This window comes from Amborella trichopoda, chromosome 2 (assembly GCF_054954075.1).
Source record: "Amborella trichopoda isolate Santa Cruz 75 chromosome 2, AtrichopodaSantaCruz75HAP2 v2.0, whole genome shotgun sequence".
Taxonomy (NCBI): Eukaryota; Viridiplantae; Streptophyta; class Magnoliopsida; order Amborellales; family Amborellaceae; genus Amborella; species Amborella trichopoda.
Genome location: NC_142337.1, coordinates 6,143,528 through 6,166,521, shown reverse-complemented (window position 1 = coordinate 6,166,521; position 22,994 = coordinate 6,143,528). Strand labels below are relative to the sequence as shown.

At 34.0% G+C, this 22,994-nt stretch overlaps 1 protein-coding gene across 2 annotated transcripts; it reads left to right on the top strand.

Annotated features, from left to right (window-relative positions):
• The first annotated feature begins 1,874 nt into the window (after positions 1-1,874).
• Positions 1,875-9,151, top strand: LOC18443130 (uncharacterized). 2 transcript variants are annotated; one of them, XR_016048954.1, is made up of 6 exons: positions 1,875-2,125; positions 2,236-2,637; positions 3,683-3,811; positions 4,316-4,438; positions 6,829-6,966; positions 7,901-9,151. XR_016048954.1 is itself a non-coding variant. In XM_020672835.2 (5 exons), exons 1-5 carry the CDS (start codon positions 2,051-2,053, stop codon positions 6,904-6,906), a joined length of 807 nt encoding a protein of 268 aa, XP_020528494.2. In that variant the 5' UTR covers positions 1,875-2,050; the 3' UTR covers positions 6,907-7,117. The 2 variants fall into 2 exon arrangements, 1 of the variants encoding a protein (XP_020528494.2); XM_020672835.2 differs by lacking the exon at positions 7,901-9,151 and having other exon boundaries at positions 6,829-7,117.
• Positions 9,152-22,994: the final 13,843 nt, after the last annotated feature.

The window sequence follows — 22,994 nt, the reverse complement described above, 5'->3', positions numbered from 1 at the left end:
ACTTCGGCCTTATACAAACCGCACCCTTCAAAAATTGGACGGTCAAAATCAGGAAGTTAGTTTTCTAGGTCTCTTTAGAGGGCATATCATTTTTTAGTATTTTTTTGTGTGGTTGGTATCATACTGTGGAAGAGGTTACATACCCAAATTTGGGGTCTTGAGAATGCTCGTAGATATAGAGGAAGATCAGAGTTTTAAAGCATGGACTTAGGTCAGAAGTTGCTAGAGCCCTAGGCCCAATTAGGCAAAACAACTCGGCCGAGTCTGACAAAATCATATCAGACTTAAAATAATCAACAATAAAATTGGGGAACCGATGAAATTCGACTAGTTTTGGTTCAACTCGGTGCTGCCAAAGTTTGCGTTACTCGAGTTAGTACTAGCCGAGTTTTGCGCAAGATTAACTTGGCAACTGCTAGAATATCATTTTAAGGAAAAAATTCTATTTATTGATGGAAATTCATGAAAAAATCCCATTTTATTATCGAAGATTAAAAATAGTCTTGTGTAATTTATATTTTACTCTCAAATCCCAGGTTGTGTGTTGTATTCTAATTTTATTTTCTTTTTTATACATCAGATCAAACTCAAATGTGGGGGGTTGATATTCATCACAATCTCACATTTCTAAAAAAAATACCAAAAAAATATTTTAAACTGCATAACAACCAAAATGCCTCTAAAATGTTGAAGTTTGTTGGGGCATTTTAGTTACTTTTATTTAACTTAATTATATTTTTTTACAAATATATTACAGTGAGAAGTATAATATCCGAGCTTGATCAGACATACATAGAAAAAAGAATAAATACAATATTCATTATACAAACTAGGACTTACATATAAAATATATAGAACTCCTAAAATTTGAAAATATCAAACTTTTTTTTTTTTTGTTAATTTCCCTTTTAAATAGGACATATGCTGCAATGACAATACCGCAAATCCAGGCCAAGCCCGATTCACAGGGTGCTTGCCACGTGGCACGTCACAGCACCGAAGCATGCCATGTCATCAGGCCACGTAGGACGTGGGTCCACTATGAAAGCTCCAATCTACCCGAATTACCCCTGATGTCCGTTAAGGGGATAAAAATTACGAAGTTTACCCCTGAACTGAATGTCGAAAGTCCAATTCACGAAAATTTGCATTGCAGTTGAAATATTAGCACTATTCCAACAAAATGGTTCATTAATTCATGGAATTAGTCTAGATTTCGGTTGCTAAAATAATACTTTGTATTTCTCTATTAATTTTGTGGGGTTTCAACGATTAAAAGGTATAGAAAGAGATTCACTTTTTTGCTCTGACATAATTCAAAGGTTTTTAATTGATAAAAATTGTGTTATTTGGCCAAGTTTATCATCATCATCTGAGTCTTATCAGAAAAAGGAACTGAAACAATGGTCAATATTTCCACAAAAAAATAAAAAAATATGTTAACGTAATGCCACAATTTTATGTTAAGAAGTATAGCCACATCTCAAAATTGCACCAACAAATATGACTCTTGTGAGAACGCCTATGCTGGTCTTAAATATTGTTTGTGCTACTATGCAATCTGAACCTTCCAAAGCAACGTAGATTTTTCATATATGTAATTATAAAAATAATAACTTAAAAAAATATAATAGAACATACATTATTTTTAAAACTAAAACCCTTTTTTTTTTTTAGTATGGAGTATGAGATGAGCACTTGGAGGATTTTTGAACACCAAAACCACAAAATATTTGACTATTTGAGCTGCAGTTCTCCACATTAAACTTTTCTATTTAATAAAGTTGGGGGCTCTTGAGGAAGTAGTGAATTGTCAAAAAAGTTTGGGAGCTCAACAGGCCTTTTATAGTGGCTTTTTTTTTTTAGTAAAAGGCATTTTGGGGATAAAAAAAGGTCGAAGGTCACTTTCAAAAAAAAAAAAAAAAAAAAGAAAAAGAAAAAGAAAGTATGTGGGGGTAGTATGTTAGGATGGGGGTTCTACTTTCTAATGCAATGTATAAAATGACCACCAACTTCCAAGTATCAACTCAGAGCTCACTCTGCAATTTTAATGGAGGTATACAGCCAAACCCCCTTCCCCAATTCTATGCAAGAAACCATAAATTCCCAAAAATTTCCCTTCACAGTAAGTATTCACCCTCTCTCTACAACCCTTACATGGCCATTTTCTATTTTCTTTGATTCTCTCTCTAAGGCTCTAAGCATTCTCTGCCTTTTTCTTTCTGGATTTTGCAGGAGTTTTCATCATCTTCTTTCATTTCAGACTACCACAATTTTCCGGTCAATTTTCAACCTTTTTATGGCGCCGGAATCTGGAATTCCGACCATGTTCCCGCACCCCAAATGCCTGAAGCTGTTAGTGGGGATTCAGAGCTTATGATAGGGCCTGAATCAGAGGCATTACCTCTGGTTTTTTGTCCACCATTTTCTGATCAATTCAATGGTTTTGAAGAGGGCTTTGGAAACTCCAAAGTGAGCCTTTTTATGCCGGAAAATGGATTGCCGGAAAATGGGATTGAGATGAATCGAAACTTTGCCGAAATTTCAGAATCAAGCGGTGGATTTCGGCAATGGGAAACCGCGAATGCTTTCGGTGAGATGGATAGAGGGCGCAAAGTTGGGGTGGGAGATTTACAGGTAAATTGCGGAAATTTGGCACCGAAATTTCGCCACTATAGTTGAAATGGCGGTCTTCTTTATTTCTTCTTAGAGTGAGAGTAATAGCCCTGGGAGTTTCGCAAATCTCCAGGATACCCCTTAATTCTCGCTTTGGTGAGATTGGCTTCTGGTGAATGTAGTGTTCTTTAGATTGGGGCGAGAATGGACGGTTCAGATTTTATTTTGGAAATTCTCATAAAATTTTTTTTGGCAGTTTCTTCATCTTCTCAACTTTGCCAAAACAGAGTTTGTAAAATGCATTTTTCATGTAAAAAAGTTTCCGTTCATCTGAAAAATGATGGTCTTTTTGTTAATTGCAAAGTATTTTTTGTTAGGATTTAATGGAGTTTTCTTTAAGCTCACGCTAATTTGTTGCTTAATCCTTCAGCTTATTAGGCTTTTTACTCTTTCTTTCAATTCCCAATAACAAACTTGCATGAGTCAATTACATTACCTTGTTAAGGTTTTATGCATTGTTAAAAAGCTTAGTGGATCAACAACAAATGGAAGTAGGCACTCTCTCTATATATATATATAGAGGAAAAGATGTTGTTAGCCTATAAGTTGATAGAATAATGTAAGTCCAATAACTCAGATTGAATTTGAATCGATCAAACAGTCATGATTGGTTTGTTACCGGATGCCACGTTTTATTTTATTTGCTTTGTCAGCCCATGCTTATGTGTTATGAAATTAAATAGTCAAATCTTGAAGAGGGTTGGAGGCCTATGCTACATAGAGTAAGCTTTAACATAAATTACTAATATTATCTCATAGGATCAATGTATGCCTCACTAATAAAAAGGACATGCCTACCAAAATACAGTGACATTTTAGTGTCAAATAATATTGGTGCCAGTAAAAAATGAATGAGAGAGAGAGAGATGGATGGGCAATAGGTGTGGGCTATTATATGGATGTTTGATTTTATTCCCATCTCACATAAAAATTTGCTATAAATTTTGGGAATCTTGAAAAAAAGTAAGCCCACATTTCTTAATAAGAATTATGTTGGTTCCTGTAGGATTTTTCAGGCACTTCTACTGAAGAATCTGGGTTGAAGGTGGGGCGTTACTCAGTGGAAGAGAAAAGAGAGAGAATCCACAGATATCTCAAGAAGAGAAGCCATAGGAACTTCACTAAGACAATTAAGGCAATTATCTTCTCATTTCTCTTTAGCATTATTACAATCAAAAGGTTCAGTTAAGGGTTAATACGGTCAAAACTGGTCCGACCAGTTGAATTATTTGGACATTATTTTAAAATAGTAAAAAAAATTAAAATATATTACGAAAATATTAATTTTGTTTAGCTTGTTCAAATAGTTAAACAGGCTTTAAATGCAGTTAAATATTGATTTTGACTAGTTTTCAACCAAATCTAATATTTATTTTAAATTAAATTAGATTCGTCAAGACACTAATCAATTATTGACCAATTGGACTATCTGATTTGATGAGATCTTGATAATACTATTTTTCATACCTAATTGCTTTTGTTCCTTCTTATTATCTACTGTGAAACCACTTAAATGGGGCCAAACTGACTCTTTTGGACATTTGTGTATAAATATTTTTAATTTTTTGTTTTTTTTCCCTTTCTTTGTTCCATATTTTGTACTACTTTATCTCACATGAAATTGCTTGTAAATGTACAGTATGCGTGCCGGAAAACTCTTGCAGATAGCCGGCCACGTGTTCGAGGAAGATTTGCAAAGAACGATGATTTTCCTACTTACCATACAAAAAATACAGAAAACCAAGAAGATGGCCTTGTTGCGGTAAACTATGACTCTTTGCCCCCCATCCATGTACTTCAGTATGTATTTATTTTCAATATGGATTAAATTTAGATTTAATTTAACTTACTATTATGAGTCAACTAGTTAGGGGTCACATCTCTTCTAAAAAAGGGTGCTGTTTGTATAGAGCCTAGGCTCTAAACAATCAAATTAGAATCTACTTTCAAATAGTGTCGAGAAATGTGGCTTATTGGAAATCTTTGTGAGAGCCTTAAAATATATTTTCTTATTTATTTATAAAGTTTAAAGTTTCAAAAGCAATGTAGATCGATATATCTATGAAAATTTGAAAATCTTGAAAATTGACGGTTTAAAAATGCGTTATAAAATAAACTATTTCCAAACCTTGCAATTTATTCTTTTCTCATGTCCATACATCTTGATGTCGAGATGATCAATTTAAAAATATTTGAGCATAAAACAATGTCTTCTAATTAAAATTTTGAGGCAAACTCAATTTCGATTGTTTAGAGCCTCAGGCTCTATATAAACTTTTACATGCTGCAGTACTTGTTTACATGCTATTTGGGATTAAAAATCTCCCTTTAACTGTCTGATATGATATAAATAACAGATATTTGGTGGTTGATGTCTGTATTTAAGAAAGTTTCCTATAGTTCTCTGATGTTACCCCACCCGTCAGATGTCAAAATCGTACGGGTGGGGCGTGGTGTTCCACCACTCAAAGTTGAACCTTTTGTATTGTCAATGGATAGATGATGTCACATAACTGTGAGGAAACTTAGTATACACATTGTATAGAACTATTATCTAAAGGGTGTGGTTTACATAAGGTTGTAACCTTAAACAACCAAATTAAACTGTGCTTTCAAATTTTATTATGAGATGTAATTTTGGTGTCAAATTTTTTTAAGATTATGCGGGAATCTATTTTATCTCTAATTATAAAAGTTTAAACTTAAAACAGGGTTCAAATCAAGCATGGTTCAAATCAAGGAACCTATAAACACATGAAAATATTGAAAATAAACGGTTTGGGTAATGTATTGCAAAATGTAAATCTCTGTTTTTTTTCATATCCATACATCTCGACATCGAGATGATCAATTAGATGTTTTTCCAACATCAAAACAACATTTTTCGAAGGATTTTAGTGGTGCACATGACATTTAATTTTGGCATAAAAAATCATCGAATTATCTGAAAATCCATTTTCATATCTAATTATAAAATTTAAAACTCCAAAAATGGTTAAAATCAAATCGATCTATAAACATATGAAAATATTGAAAATTGATAGTTTAGATAATGTGTTGCAAGATGCAGTATTTTTGGGACTCAAAATCTCTTTATATATATATATATATATATATATATATATATATATATATATATATATATATATATATATATATATATATATATATATATATATATATATATATATATATATATATATATATATATATGTATATATATATATATATAAATGATCTTATAGGACCCTCCCCCACCCATGTGTGTAGGACCCCAATGGATCACTATTAAATTTGGTACGGATCTATAAAAAAATCAAGTCTCACACCCATGTGATAATTTTTCTAGAGATACGTGTCAACTTTAGTGGTGATCCTTTGGGATCCTATACACATGGGTGTATAGGATCATTACTCATATATATATATATATATATATATATATATATATATATATATATATATATACGTGTGTGTGTGTGTGGAAGATACTACAAAACACCTATAGGTGAAAATGAACAGTGATTTCGTCTACCTTCATCACCGTCCAAAGTTCATCGTACTGTCATGATTGTCCAGTAGTGTTTCACTTTTTCACTTTTTTTTACAAATCGAAATAACCTGAAATTTGGAGAATGTGTTTATAAAAAATAGACAAATCTACGAAAAATATCAAAAAAATATTTTACATGAAATAAATTGATCAAAATACCTCAGAAATATTTAGAGGGTATTTTGGTCAATTTATTTTTAATGGATTATTTATTTTATATTTTTATTAGGTGTGTCTCACTAAGATGTATACACGCTCCAAATTTTAGGTCATTCTGATTTGTAGAAAAAAAATGAAAATTAAAATACTACCGGACAATCGTGATCCTGTGATGAACTTTGGACATTGATGAGGTAAACGAAATCACTATTCACTTTTGCCTATAGGCGTTGAGAAGAATTTTCCTATATATATATATATATATATATATATATATATATAGATGTCGAGATGATCAATTAGAGGGTTTTCAACATTAAAACAACCTTTGTTTGATAGATTTTTGAGATGCATCTTTATTTCTATATTTTAAAGTTTCAACCTTATATAAACTTTTTCCTTACTTATTTGCTTATGATTTGTTTATTTTTGGATTTCAGATTGCCAGGGAAGACGAAAAGAAGGAAGGGTTGCTATATGGGCCGGAGAGTCTTATGTATCTTCCCTTTTATGCGTAATGAAAGCAAAAACTTTGCAAAAACAACTCACAAGAACAATAGATTGAAGAAGGCCGTTAGGTTTGTTGCTGAGGCATGCATGTAATAAAGGGTAGAATAGACATTTCGATTTTCTCCACAGATAATCTTCTAATGTATCTATCAATTCTATTGCTTCTCCTGTAAGAGAAGCATGAAAGAAATGAGATAGCTCTTCTATGGTTTGCTAGAATACCTTTGAAGTCCCCTACATTTAAATAAACTGCGTTATGCTCCCTTATGTTAATGTGCTCCTTGATTTCTAAAATGAACATTTAGGAGGTCCTTATAGCAACACTTATGTTAATGTGCTCCTTGATTTCTAAAATGAACATTTAGGAGGTCCTTATAGCAACACTATGTGTGGCTCAACATAGTTGAGTAAAATCACTTAGGGTTTGTTTGGATCCTTGGAAAAACAATTTTTTGAAAATTAGAGAGAGAGGGGTCAGGGTGGAAGATGCTACAATTTATTGTCTTGGGTACCATTGCCATTGTTAAGATAGGCACGTGGTAGGCGTTATCCCTATCTTATTCAAGCAAACTACAATTGTTGAAGCCATACGTAGTTCATCGGTTATCTTGGAACCTATTTTTTATTTTGAGTAATGATCCTATGAGACCGTATCACACCCATGTGTGTAGGACCTCAAAGGATCACCATTAAATTCGACACATATATCTAGAAAAGTCAAGTCTTATATCCATGTGATAACTTTTTTAGAGATTTGTACTAGATTTAATGGTGATCCTTTGGGATCCCACACACATGGGTGTGGGAGGGTCTCAGAGGATCTTTACTCTTTCATCTTGTCCCGACGTACATATAATATGGTTGAAAGGCTACAAAGGAATTTTCTATGGGCAGGCACAACTAGAAAAACAGGTTGTCATCTTGTTAAGTGAAAAACTGTATGCCTAACTCTTGTGGAAGGCGGTCTTGGGGTTCATGACATTGTTGATTTCAATATTGCAGGTATGATGACATTGACATGGAGGGTTCTAGCCAACTCACTCTCTTTGTTAGCGTGTTTCTTTGAACATAGATATTTCAAAAATTCTTCTATCGGGTGGACTAAGAAAATGAGCTGTTCTTATGCCTGGAAAGGTATTCAACAAGGATTATCTTACTTGAGGCACAATGTTAGGTGGATCGTTGGGGATGGACGGTCAGTGGAGTTCTGGGTAGATCCATGGTTATCAGAGAAATCCATTTGGGATCTTATGGTGCAAATGTTCATGAGGATTATGGTGTTTTCGCTAAAACTAAGGTCTCATAATATATACAACGGTCTCCACAAACTTGGAATCTTCCATCTCCTACTTCTAGACATTTAATTAGAATGTGGAAGGAGGTGGAGGTGGAGGTTTTTACTGTCCCAATGTCGTCACAAACCAATTCCTTTGTGTGGATTCACTCTTTCAATGGTTTGTTCTCGATTAAGGAAGTGTGGAATTTTATTCAGCAAGAGGGGGGTCTTCTCAGCCTATATTCAAAACATTATGGTAATCAAAGGGCCACCCCAGAACCAAGTGGCTCTCTTAGTTGGCTATACAACAACGACTTTCGATAAATTCTCTTATTAAAAACCATTGGATCACCTTGGCTTCTATATTCCCTTTTTGCAGAAATAATGATGACAACATATGTCATCTTTTGTTGCAGTGTGTTTTCTCACAGGGTATTTGGAGGTCGATTGTATGGAAGTGTGGTAAACAATTCATCTCGGGATCATCCATTGCAATCATTCTTAGAAATGAGATTGTTTTTAAATTCAAATCAAATGGTCTTCTTAGTGTTTGTAGTGATCTTTTCTTCACTACAATCTGATTTTTATGAGAGCAGTGCAATCACATAATTTTTCAGATAAAGGCATAAAGGAGAGAACAATTGCTAAGGAGGATCACCTCTCTTATTCGTGAGTTAGCTGATGTCAAAGTCTGACCTTACATAAATCGGAAAAAGCAATTATTGGAAATCTACATATTACATGATGCCAACAACAATCTAAATCCCTCATTCCGGTTGCATGGTCTTTTTCTCGTCCCCATCACGCCAAGTTGAATATTGACGAGGCCTCTTTACAGAATCCAGGGGCAGCAGGTGGTGGTGGTGTAATCAAAGATGATGATGATGCCTTTATTGCTGCTTTAGTTATACCTTTTGCTATTGCATCCAACAACTATGCGGAATTTTATGCCCTCAAAAAGGACATTGATCTGGCCATTTAGTTTCCCATTGTAGATTGAGAGCGATTCTTCCCTGCTCGTCAATGCCATTCAAGGCCGATATAATCCTCCATGGGCACTTCATATGGTTGTAGTGAACTGTAGACATAGCCTTTAAAATCGTGTGTGGTCCATTTCCCATATCTATTATGAGGCCAACATAGTGGTGGATACATTTACCAAAAAGGCCGTGGACCTCTCCGGTGCTATGGTTTGGCGTGCTAGACCACCGGACTTTATTTCTCTTCCTTTACTTTATGATTTGGCACAAATGCCCTATTGTAGGGCTGTAAAATCATGATTTGCATTTATTTATCTCTATTAATGGAAAAATCGGGTAGGGGGCCTCCCCTACTGATTTATTAAAAAAAGAAGAAAATGTAATAAAAAAAGTAGAAAAAAAAAAGAAGATTTATTTTCAAAGAATGAATCTTTCGCCATTTAGTTGGGAACTCTGTCTGCCAATTTTTGAGTCGATCATTAGAGATGCCTCATTTCTAGGAAAGAATATTAATTTATGGGGACCCAAACTGGCCTTTAGGGAAGTAGCATACTGCCTCTTTATGTGACCAGTAAAGCATACGGGGAAAAAAACACAAAGAAAAGAAAATGCAGGATTAAGGATAAAGAGGTAAAAAAAGGGATTGATTTATCTTTGGGAAAAGTTTATATAAAGTTGCAACCTTGAAATGTAGAATCATAGATGCATCTCAAAAATCTATTGGAAAGGCTGTTTTAATGTTGAAAAACCTTCCAATTGATCATCCTAACATCGAGATGTATGAATATTAAAAAAAAAAAACGTGTTTGAGTCCCAAAAATAGTGCATTTTACAACACATTATCTAGACCATCCATTTTCAAGATTTCCTATGTTTATAGATCTACTTGATTTTAACCATTTTTGGAGTTTAAAATTTCCTTATTAGATATGAAAATAGTTTTTCAGATAATCCTAAAAAACTTTTATAACAAAATTTGGAGGCACTCCTTAATTGGATTGTTTAAGGTTGCAACCTTATAGAAACCGCACATTTTATCTTTTGTACATGGAGGTCACAATTATTCGTCCCTTAAATTTCCAAAATGGGTGGTAGTAATAGTATCATTGAATAGACATAAAGTTCCAAAAAAGAAATTCTCGGACTTCGTAACTCACCCCAAGCCATACAATGTGACATCTAATGAGTGAGAATGATATTGACATAAATGGTCTCTTTGAAGACAATCCCGGTAAAAAATGAGGGGGGGGGGGGGGGGGGGGGGGGGAGGGGTGTTGGGGTAAAAAAAGATAAGAAAATGTGGGCTTAACCAGAAAGCAGTAAATTTTATCAAGATGATATGTGGATAAGGGGTTTGGCCTCCTGCCTTAGTGGTTAGTAGGTCTTAGTTCTATGATCTTGGGTCCACAATATAAATTGGAGGTCAGTCTTTATCAAAGTAAAGTATGTAAATTCACTACACAGCTTGATGGATACTTTGCTTCTTAATTTTTCTCTCTCTTTTGCTTTTCTTGTTTGTTTTTGTTCATTCTTGGTAAGTATGGGATTGGAATCCAGAACCACCATCAAGGGTTTTTAGATACAAACTAATTACATCATTGGTTATGTAGAGGCCGGGGCCCTCTAATAACAGTTACTTGACATTGAAATTGGGCAACTACTGATTTTTTTGCCTTATGGGCTTCTATGTGCTCCAACAATGATATCTATCAGTTAGTGGAGCTTAAAAGATCTGATTTGGTTGAGTTAACTGGGAAACTTGCATGACCAAGGTAATGCTCTTTAGGGTATACATCATTTTCCAATTTGGGAAACTAGAATTTGAACTTTAAACGTTAGTGCTGTAGCCTCTACACCAGAACCGTTTACCTGTATTAGTCAAGATGCCTTTATTTGAACCAAGTACTTGCTAACTAAATTGGCAAAAGAAAAAAAAAAATAAAATAAAAGAAAAGAAAAAGAAAAAGAAGGCGAAAACAAGAGAGTTTGTTTTTCATGAACAATGTTCGGGGATGGTTTATTCTAGGCATGTATAGTATAATATTGGAGATTTTATACCTGTAAGACTGATTTATCTTCAGTATAAGAAAGTCGTAATCATTCATAACTGTTAGATGTGAAATCAAAATAACTCGAGATGCATCATTGTTCAAAGCTTGAGAGATTTTTTTCCAACTTGTGCAAAAAAACGATACAACTTAGCATCTAACGGCTAACAATAATTGTGACTCTTTGTACTAAAAGTAAATGAGCATAATTTCCATAAATTGGAAAAACACGCAAAACTACCTTCATCATTTTCTTTAATCTCTAGAAGAGGGATTGAAAATACTTGGGTTTGTGCATAAAAGAGAAAGATAAGGACTTCGTGCTTGTGATGGTGACCTATGGTGAACTTCAAAGTAGCAATTGAGCATCTAACATACTAATATCAAGTAAAAAACTAAAGCCTGCAATAATTCCTTTTTGAAATCGAAGAGATTGCTTTATTTATGGTTTGACTAGAAAATTCCTAACTCCTAACCCATTATCCAAGTCTATTTGACATTGAAGTGTGACAGTTCGAATGCAGACCGATTGGATTGCTTCCCTACAGCACCTTTTTGGTCGGTGGCAAGATAGCCTCGGCAAATTTTTGAGTCAATGGCTTGGCAACAGTATAAGTCGCTGTCCATGACACATTGATTGGGTTAGGATCCACCGAGATCTAGATTTGAATCTGGAAAGGTAAGCATGGGATTTGGATTTGGACCTGGATTTGATTAGATCTCGAATATTTGGATCTGGATCCAAAAAGTATACATGGGATTTGGATATGGATCTGGACCTAATCGGATCCAAAAATATTAGTTTCTATTGTTTTATAACTACAAAATAAGATATATATAAAATAATATATAGCATATATGTATGTGTATAATAATATATAATATTTCAATAACTGGGTTGGATCCACCTATACCAGGATCATATCCGAATTACCGTTTGGATCCAAATTTTGGATCTAGATCCGACCCATCGGATTTAAATTTTGAATCCACACCTGGATCCGGATAGGATCTGGATAAATTCTCAGCCCTAGCTAGAGAGTGATTTTTTTAAGTGGGAATTTTGAAAAATATCTTTGACTCAAAAGTAGTGAGAAGAGATGGTGACTTGTAGTGTGGCTGAAGGTATGACCCTTGATATAGTGGAATGATCGAGCATCATTCTTGTAGCCCGTCCCAAATAATTAGGATAATGATGATAATATTTCACTAAAAAATAAATAATTAAAGTAAAAATAAACAATTAACATATTTAATTTTGAGTTACATAGGACTAGATCCAGTATCCACTAAATAGCGAGTGTTCATCCAAAAGAGCTGATTCATTTTTCAAGAAGAAAATGTTTTCGACAAGGAGGGAAGGAGTCTGCTGGTTATGTTATGTATTTCAAATTGGGATGTCAACCCAAGTACAAAAAGTATAATGTACAATAAAAGTTAGATATGTGCAGCGATCGAATCCATGGTGATATTGATGGAGAGCACTATCTTTACTCTCACTGTATCCCATTAGAGCTCACCCATCCTAGTGGTCCACCCAACCCAATAAGTACTGACTATGGTCCCTCTGTCTCTCTGGTGATCGATCGATATGTGTGTGTGTTCTAATTTGGGCAATACTATATACTAACTCCCTCTGGCCAAAAGAGCTGCTTGGGAAGAATTTTTTATCTAAAATTTTTCGATCCATCTAAGAATCACCAAATGATTATATGGAAGAAGAAAAATTGGATTTCAAGCTCTTTAAATCTTATTGTCCAAAAACTGGACGCTTTGTATTCAGTTTTTTTCTTATAATAAGATTCATGTTATTATAAAAAATTCTTCCCAAGCAGCTCTTCTACTTTTTTTTTTATTTTTTCATTTTTTTTTTATATATAATAAGATTAATGTTATATTTAAGAAGTTACATTGTCTCCTAAAAATACTTCTAACTTGGTTTTTACCTGAGGAAGCAAATAGACTGCATGCTCCCACAGGAGCAGAAAATCTTTGAACACATATATAGGTAAGTTGGGAAAGGGAGGAGACGCAAAAAGAGTTAACTTTGTAAGAAATTCTCATATACTTGAAATTGCAACTTAATGCTAAGTCCTTTAGTCATTATATACTATTTATAAAGATGCATTGGCACCGGCCTTGAGAGAAGGTATTCCACAAAGGCATGAGGAGGGGAAGAATATGTTAGGCCACTTCAGTCTCTCTTCTCACCATATATACGTAAGAGGTAATTTTAAAGTTGGTCCTTATAAAGAGTGTTTGCCTCGAAGAAAAATTGTTCCATGCGTCGGAGGGTGCATTTCTACATTTGTATTGCTCGAGGTATAAAGCATCCGTATTAAAGAAGGTTGCAGATGGTTGGTCCATTTAAAAACAGTTGAAACTAACTGTCCAAATGTTTTCAACATAAAATTATTTTTAAAATTTTTAAAATTTATTTACTTTTTCATATTCATAATCTCCATGTTCGAGATTATATGTCTTTAAAAATTAAGTAAAAAAAATCCATCTCAAAAATAAATTTTTAAAGGGGAACTTAGTTCTGCATGAACCGTGTCCTTGTCTAGAAAGGAGTAGTCCATTACTTGTGCACATTTTTTTTATCTTTTGGCCATTAGGACAAGTCGCTGTAGTGGGGAGGCTGCCCACTAGTCAAAGATGGGTATTGCGCAGTTTGCAAAAAGGATCCAGTTCATATTAAGTTGTTTGTTTAGGCGGTTTACCAAGTACTGTGCTCCCGTGGGAGTACACTGTAGGTTCCCCCTATGATACTATTCCACTTTTATGGTGTCACTTTTTTTATGTGAAAAATTCTAGGATAGGTCTTGAATACTAGGGCTCCTAATGGGCTGGGCAAGCCTTGGCCCTAGCACAACCCTTTTCCCTATAAGGCCCCTAGCTAGGCCAAAGAGGGCCTGGCCCCATTAGGGTTGGGTTGGGTTGGATTGCATACAATTCAATAAATGAAATAAGAAAAATTTAGAGAAGAAGGGCCTAACTGAACTTAGCCGCCCTATCGTGGCACTGGCCTTGGCCCAGCCTCGGACTGCGGTGGCCTAAACAAAAGAAGTATCACCTTGTGAGATGGGAGGATATGTGCTTGCCTATCGCATTAGAAGGCTTCAATATTTTAATGAGGCCCTTATGGCTAAATGGTGGTGGAGGTCAGGCACGGGGGGTCAGCATTTGTGAAAGAGTGTCTTGTTTAATAAATATGGTGGTTTTGATTTGGGTGGCATCCTCACAAAGCCAAATACTGTTCACGTCTCTGTCGTTTGGAAGGGAATAGAGAGAGTTCACTTCTTGTTCATGGCCTATGCAAGGATGGTTGTAGGTAATAGATTGTGTGCTAATAAGAGGGTTTCGATATGCGACATGGTCAGCGGGGAAGGTTATAATGTGGTTTTGAATTTTCGCCTATTATATATAAGAATACCTCATGATATAGCCTTAAATTTGCAGATTTGCTCAGGATGCTTTACTCATACTTCTATATTCCACTAGTCCCGTTTTGTTAGATCTTTATATATGGAAAATTGTTTGGATATATACTTCTATACTCTAACTGGAGTTACTAAAGTATGGTTCTTTAAGGTTCCCCAAAAGTAAAAGGCTTTTCTGTGGCTGACATGTTGGAATAGAACCCTTTATGTGGAGCAGTTGCAGAAGAGGGGCAGGAATTTGGTTAATGTTTGCATTATGTGTAAAACAGGACGCACAGACGAATGATCATTTGTTCTTATACTGCAACTCTGCTTCTTTAATTTGGAGTTGGGTTAGAGCGAACATTTGTTGTACTTGGATGATGCTAAATACTAATTCTCGGTTTCTATGTCAGACGGTATCTTCGGCTTTTACTAAAAGAGAGATGGTGCTTTGGAAGAACACTGCTTCAGCAGTCTTTTGGCATATTCGGAAGGAAAGGAATTCTATTCTTTGTTACTGAAATGAGGGATGTCGACTGCCTTAAATGTATCATCCTCAGAATGATTTCAGATTGGGCTACAGCTATGGACTCTTTCCGAAATGCCTCCATTCCTGATTTCTAGAGCAATTTCAGTGTTTTATTGAGGATGAAAAGTCGCATGGTAACTAAATCTACGTATGGTTAACCCTGCCAATTGGATGGTATAAACTTAATTTTGATGGCAGTGTTAGGCGTAACTCCAGAACGGCATGTTTTGGGGGAGTATTAAGGGACTCTAATAGCCAAATCATGGCGACTTTGCAGGGCAACTCCCAATGTGTCACCATTGAAGCTGAATTCAGGGGTCTGAAGCATTGTGTGTTCAAAGTTGATACTACTGTCTTACACTTTGATCATGAAGGTGACTCTTCCAAAGTGATAAAATGGTGGTTAAATCTTTCTTTGGTTTGTTGGAGGTGGATTGCTGATCTAATGGAGATTTTGGCCCATCTGAGGGGAAAACGTTTCACTAATTAGTAGGAAAATAACATATGGGCTAGCAAAGAGTGCCACTTAGATATAATTTTCTTTTTTCCTTTCTTATCTTCCTTTTTCTTTTGCTGAGGTGTCTCTAGCTGGATTGTACCCCTTTCATTCTCTTAATGAAATCTTCGTTAACTGCATTAAAAAATATATATAGATTGTATATTAGGTAACATGGGCTAGATATTTAAAGATCATGTGTACTACTCTTCTTCAGGAGTATAGTTTACTTCTACTCCATCGGTTAGAAGACCTATTTGGGAGGATTTTTTCAATTTGAAATTTTGGAAACCATTTAAAAATTATTAAATGATTATTCTATTTTTGTTTTTTGAAATTTAAATTTTCCAACACTTTGATCTCGCCATCTAAAAATTGGATAGCCTCTATTCAATCTCAAAACATTACTTTTTTCAAGTGCATGGAGGATATGATTAGGAATTTTTTCTACTAAAACTAATGTATGGGTTGAAGAGGTTGCATCCCGAAAATTTATGGTCCTAAAATTAATTCTAAATAAGGATTTATAGGAGGGAGTAAATGGGCATTCTACTCCCGCAGGAGCGGAATATCTTTTGGACCACTTAAGGCTTGAAGTATCTGTTTTTTATATCTTGCATTGAGGTGGAGATTACTAAATTCACATAGTTTTATTTATTTGACGAGTCAATAGAGAAAGGGCCCTTATCCTTTGGTAGGAATTGAGTCTAGGACTTGCGTTGCAAATCTTCAAGCGCAAACCAATTAAGCCCGAGCTCCTGTTTTCTCTGGCAATCATAGAAAATTATTTTCCTTTAAATTTATTTTCATTAATGTCATTATAGGTAAGGTTGTTACTAGTTGTGGTCTCATGGTTACTGGATATTGGAGTCAACCACCTGTTTGATCACTGTACTTCAATGGTTGGGAATTCCACCACTTCCTAAGTCTCTAATCCTACTATTGGGGAGGGAATTACTCCCATATGGTCAATTACAGGGATCTCCTACATGATCATTTCCAGAAGATATGTCAAGTGCTTGTTTGGATGGGCCACTTCAAGTAAGTGTGGCTGTTCGGTTGTTTCATTTGAAAGTGAAAAGAGTGACGGTTGGTTGAGGTCTATTCTTGACCCATTTATACGAGTGTCTGCTGTTATTGGTAGTGTTTGAAAAGTCGGACAAGTTGTTTCGACTCGGCCGAGTTATTCGGACTTGGGCCCTTGCCGAGCCCGAGTCGTCTCGAGTTGGAGGTCCAACTTGGGGATCTTAAAAAAATTTGTTTTTTTAAAAAATTTAAAAAAGCTTAAAAAAAAAAAAGAAATATATTTGTACCATGTTTATTTATGTTTTTGAGCATTTTGGCAAAGATTGGAAAGTATTTTGGCCATAAATACTTATTTTTACATTTTTCTAATTTTTTGGAAAATTTTGAAAATTCCCCTAGCCGTAATTCTTTTTTTAAAAAATCCATTTTTCGCTATTTTTCTTACTACAATTAGTTGTGGTTTGTTAAATTTTGATTTATCTATACTTTTCTTATTTTTTGGGACTTTTTTGTATCTTTTAATACTTTTTATCTGCTACTGTACTCGGGCCTACTCGAGCCGAGTTACTTAGAACCGGGCGAGTACTCGGCTGGGGCATGGGCGGAGTAGTCGGTCCGAGTCTACTTTTCAAACATTGGTTATCGGTGCTAATTTTAGATATGGATTGTTTTTACCCCAATTGAAAGTTAAATAGCCTTTGCGATCACTTAAATGTCCAAAACATGGTGTTTGGCATTAGCCAATTTACCAAATAAAATATGTCAAAAGATTTCATTCTTTTAAGGGATCATACTATCCATTTAGCCTCTTGGGCAAAACCCAATCTAGCAATATTTTTAAGATCCCAAAATTTGGCGACGTAACCTGTCTACCCATATGCTATATTCAATAAATTTGTTTTCAAATTGCATTATGTATGAGCTTGAAAAAAAATATCGCCTCAAGATTGAATAGAAATCTGAAGGGTGAGATCTGAAAACTCAAAATTCAAACTTTTGCTTTTGAATATTTTTTAGGTGGTTCTCAAAATTTTGGATAAAAAATCTTCTCAAGTTAATCTTCTGCCCGAGGGAGCAAATATAGGGTATATGGGAGCATACTAGACACGCTCATACTGGACGTTGGTAATGGTGCTTTGGTCCCAATGAGAAGGACAATTATCAGGATCCATTTGCTTCGAATGCATTAAGTTTTCGGCTTCAGTCCCTAAACAAAAATTGCCCTTATATGTACAAATTTCATATTTTTAGGGATTGTACTTTAAAGTTTGGAAAAATAAGGCCCCCCAATACGTTATTTTTGTCTTAGCCCATGGCCAATGAAATATATCCCTTCCTAGTTGGTTTATTTATTTATTTATTTATTTGGTTGATATGTTAACGGTATTGTTGGTTTATTTATTTGTTTGATACGTTAACGGTGGGAATAAAGGCCAGGACATTATGTTGAGGCATTCGCCCCTCTAACCACTAATGCCCCAACCCCATTCCTGAAGATGCCTCTTCAAAACAATTCACAACATAGATGCCCTCTAGAAAACACACATAGTGAATTTGTAAGTTTCACTAGCAGGTATATAAGTCATAAATCATGTGCTTGTGAGCTCTCAAATGCAGTATTTTAATTACTTGCCAACTCAAGGACCTAGCGATTTGAGTTGACTCACTGATTTCGGGCATTTGGAAATACTCAGTGAAAAGAAAAAAATTTATAATAAAAATTTGTCCCAAGACTCGAGATATGCTCAAGTCCCTATAGTGAATTAGGTGGTGCAGTGATACGTCCGGTTCCACAAACAACTCAGGGTTATTCCCTGGCTAGGGGCCATTTGGATATAAAAAACCCTAGATTCAAACTGTCTTGAGCAATTTTGAGTCGGCTCACTGATTTCTTAATCCTAGCTAACATAAAGTCAAGAAGCCACTCCACTAGTTGACTTATGAATTTTATTCTTTTTTCAAAATATCATCCTTATGCATATTTGAAAATAATACGTACCATATTGCACCTAGTCTCTTGGCTTGCAACATGGATTGTAAACAGTACGAAATCAAAATAAAGATTCAAATTTCTTGTAAAATGACAGTTTGATCTAATGAATCACATATAACCTAGTGTTGAAAAAGGATATCAATTTATGTGTAACAATAAATATAAACTTTTAAATTGAATGAAAATAAGACCTTGAATTATGTCACATGGGATGCATTATTGCTATGTAATTAAAATATCAAGTACAATTTAAATGAAAATCAACTCGCTGGGGATAAATCAAATGAAAATCAGCATATTGCAGGTGAATCAAATAAAAAGGATGATGGATGCAGCAGGAAAGTTAGGCATGCATGCCTTTTGGGAGTCAAATAAGAATAAAGAAAGCTAAGAATCTAGAAGAGCCAATTATGAACTGGGTTGACTATCTTTTGGGTCTGTGCCCCTCCTATTACCTCACAATAGGAACAACACCACATGCAAATACTATTTATTGAGCATATAGTGTTATTGGTGCAATAATTACAAGGGTACACTGGAGCTGACAAAACTTTATTTTGGCTCTTAATTATTAGGTTGAAGTTCCAAAAATGGTGTGGACCTGGCGTACTTTTTGAAATCTTGAAATAGTTAAAAACCTTTCCGATAACCTTAAAGTATATTTTTATATTTATATATAAAGTTGAAAGTTTCAAAAATAGTTTATATTGACATATCTATGAAAACTTGAAAATCTTGAAATTTGATGGTTTAAATATGCGTTATAAAATACATTATTTTCAAAACTTGCAATCCATTTTTTTCATGTCCATGCATCTTGATGTCGAGACGATCAATTTGAAGATATTTGAGCATCAAAACAACATCTTCTAGGAAAATTTTTGAGGTAGGCTCAAATTTGATTGTTTAGAGCCTCGATTATATATAAACTTTTTCCTTATAAAAAGGGTGTTATTTCTAAAAAGTTGACACTTTAAACAATCAAAGTAAGGTGCACCTAAATGGTATCGAAAGATGCATCTTAGTGCTAGAAATCTTTGTGATAACCTGAACATTTATTTGCATCTCTATTTATAATATTTAAAGTTTTCAAAATATTGTAAATTGATTAGATCTATTAACACTTCAAAAGTTTGAAAACGGATAGATAAGGCAATGCAAGATACACTTTTCTAGGATTTGACATCTTTTTATTTTTTTACATCCATGCATCTCGTGGTTGAGATAATCAATTCGAAGGTTTTTTTGTTGTCGAAACAACCTTTCTCAATGAATATTCAATGTGCACCTTACTTCTATAATATATGGTTGACACCATATATAAATTTGTTTCTTATAAAAAAGAAAAAAAGGGAAATTTATAGAATATAGTATATTTTGATTTGGTCTTTTTCGTTAAACATGGGATCAAGCTCAAATTTGGTCTCACTTCTCATTATTACACACCAATAAAAATATTTAAAATAAATAAATTACCAAAATACCCCTGAATGTCATAGGGGTATTGCGTTTATTTTTTATAAGTTTATGATATGGAGAAATATGGTAATATTAAATTTGAGCTTAATCCAATCATGTATAAAAAAAGATAAAATTAAAATAAACTTTATGTTCTAAAAAAGTAGGATTTGGATGTAAAATATAAAATATTTAGAACTATTTTTTAATTTTAAAAATAAAATAATATTTTTCTATGAATTCCTCAAAGAAAATTAATGATGAAAAGATGTTTGGAATTTGCGTATGTAAGGCAAAAGTGATCATTCTTCGTATATAAGGCAAAAGCAATTTGCGTTCATGTCTTCCTTCTGTCGTAAACAAACTAATACCTAACATTAGGAATAAGGAATGGAAAATTGTTTCGAGCGCAAGAGCCCGCTGACCTACAAAGGTTGGACCTTATCTAAAAGTGTATTGTCGATATGGACAGTGCATAGGAAAATATTAAAAGATTAAATTTTAAATTTTAAGAGTTTATTTTTCTTTTCATATTTATGATAATATTAGATGATGAATCTACAAAACAAAAAAAAAAAGAAAAGAAAAGAAAAAAAAAGGTCATCTAAAATGAATTTTAGTGGGAACCGCATATGTATTTATAAGTGACTCATAGAAACCCCATCCATAAGAAATTGGGCCTAAGTCTAAGGGCTTAGCAGTTGACTTTCGCAACACTACATCACAAGTTCTTATAATTGATCTTGACATTAGCAACGCTACATCTCAAGCTGTTACCGCTGACTAAGCTATACCTAACACAACTGTCGTTTGTGCCTCAAATTCTGTTAGAAGGTGGCGCTTCTATTTATGGTTAAAAAATCGGCGAGCTAATCGGCCTAGTCAGCTTGGATCTTAGGGGTTCTTGGTTCAATGGTCGTGAGAATGGAAATCGGAGTGAACTGCCTGGCTCACTATAGTCTTAACTGGTTCTTGAACTGGGACAAGTAGGTAAACCAACCTTGATATTTTTTCTCATTTTTTATGATTTCAAACTTCTAGCAGTAGCAGTTGTGCCAAATAAGAAAAGAAGGTTCTCACAATCCAATGGTGTACCAGTCACCTGAGATTTTGAATGGTTTAGATAGGACATCCGAGACATCTAAATCATTCAAAGTTTTATTTTTCGTGAATGTGCTTCAACCCAGCTATTTGAGGTCAAAAAGAAAAAAATCCCTCAAATAATCAGGATGAAGCTAGGTTAAAGATAAATGTGCTTTATGGGCTTCATCATTAACATTTTATCATAAACATTGTGAATGTGATCCATCAATGAGATAGGGTCAAAAGAAAGACTTGTTATAGCAAATAGAAATTGATCATTGTTGATGTTAAGAGCCACTGCACCATGTCTTTTCAACTGATTTAGAAAAGCGAAATTTATCTTTGTGGATGCTGAGAGCCACTAAACTACTTGTTTTGCAATTGATATGACATATTTGATGGGGAAATTGATTTGCAAGTCATAAATGATGGGGGAAATTTTTTGAAAGTAACTGCCATTACTGTAAGATAATAAGGTATTATAGTGATGCCAGATTTTAAGAATTAATGTATCCTGAAAAAAATACACAAACATTTGAAAAGGGCTGATATAACTGGATATGATGAAAAGATTTCCTCCTCCCTATGTAGGATTATATCCATTTCTTCCCTTGGGTAGAACCAGCGTTTTAAAAAACGCCGAGTCGAACCGGACTCGCCCGGTTCGACTCGGAAATAGTGAAAAAGGAACCGGATCGCCAAAAATCGGAAATCGTCCGGTTCTAGAGAGAACCGGACGATTCTGTACAGTGAATCGCCGATTAACTGTACGGAATCGGCGAGTCCGAACAGTGAATCGGCGATTCCGTACGGATTTTTTTTTTTTTTTTTTTTTTTTTTTTTTTTTTTTTTTTTTTTTTTTTTTTTTTTTTTTTTTTTTTTGGTAATCCATGATAGATTTTTTTGTAATCCATGATCGAATTTTTTGGTTTTTTGTAACCCATAATAGAATTTTTTGTAATCCATGATCGAAATGTTTGTTTTCTTTTCTTGTAATCCATGATCGATTTTTTTGTTTTTTTTGTTTTTTTTGTAACCCATGATAGAATTTTTTGTAATCCATGATCGAATGTTTTGTAATATATGATCGAAATGTTTGTTTTTTTTTTGTAATCCATGATCGAAATGTTTGTTTGTTTTTTTTTAATCCATGATTGAATTTTTTGTTTTTTGCTTTTTTTGTAACCCATGATAGAGTTTTTTGTAATCCATGATTGAATTTTTTGTAATCCATGATCGAACTAGTTTTTTCTTTTTTTGTAATCCATGATTGAATTTTTTGTTTTTTTTGTTTGTTTTTTTTTGTAATCCATGATCGAATTTTATGTAATCCATGATCGAATTTTATGTAATCCATGATTGAATTTTTTGAAAATTTGTGATTTTTTTTGTTTAATCCATGATCGAATGTTTTTTTGTAATCCATGATAGAATTTTTTGAAAATTTGTGATTTTTTTTTTAATCCATGATCGATTTTTTTGAAAATTTGTTTTTTTTTTTTTTAATCCATATTATTCAAAGAGAAAACGAGAGAGATGATGATTTTGAGGCCACCCTATCCCAACCATATAATTCACATATCGAGTCCCAACAGCAACAGTGAAGGGATGAGCACGAAATACTGTAAATTAAATGCTGAATGGCGGTTCATGCAGGGACAGAACATATCAATATTCGCATATTCATTCAAAAACATGAAAATTCTTAATGGAGTACCCTCATTTTTTATTGAATTCCTAAAAACCAATATTTATAATGAATTTTAATAATTTTTTCGGATT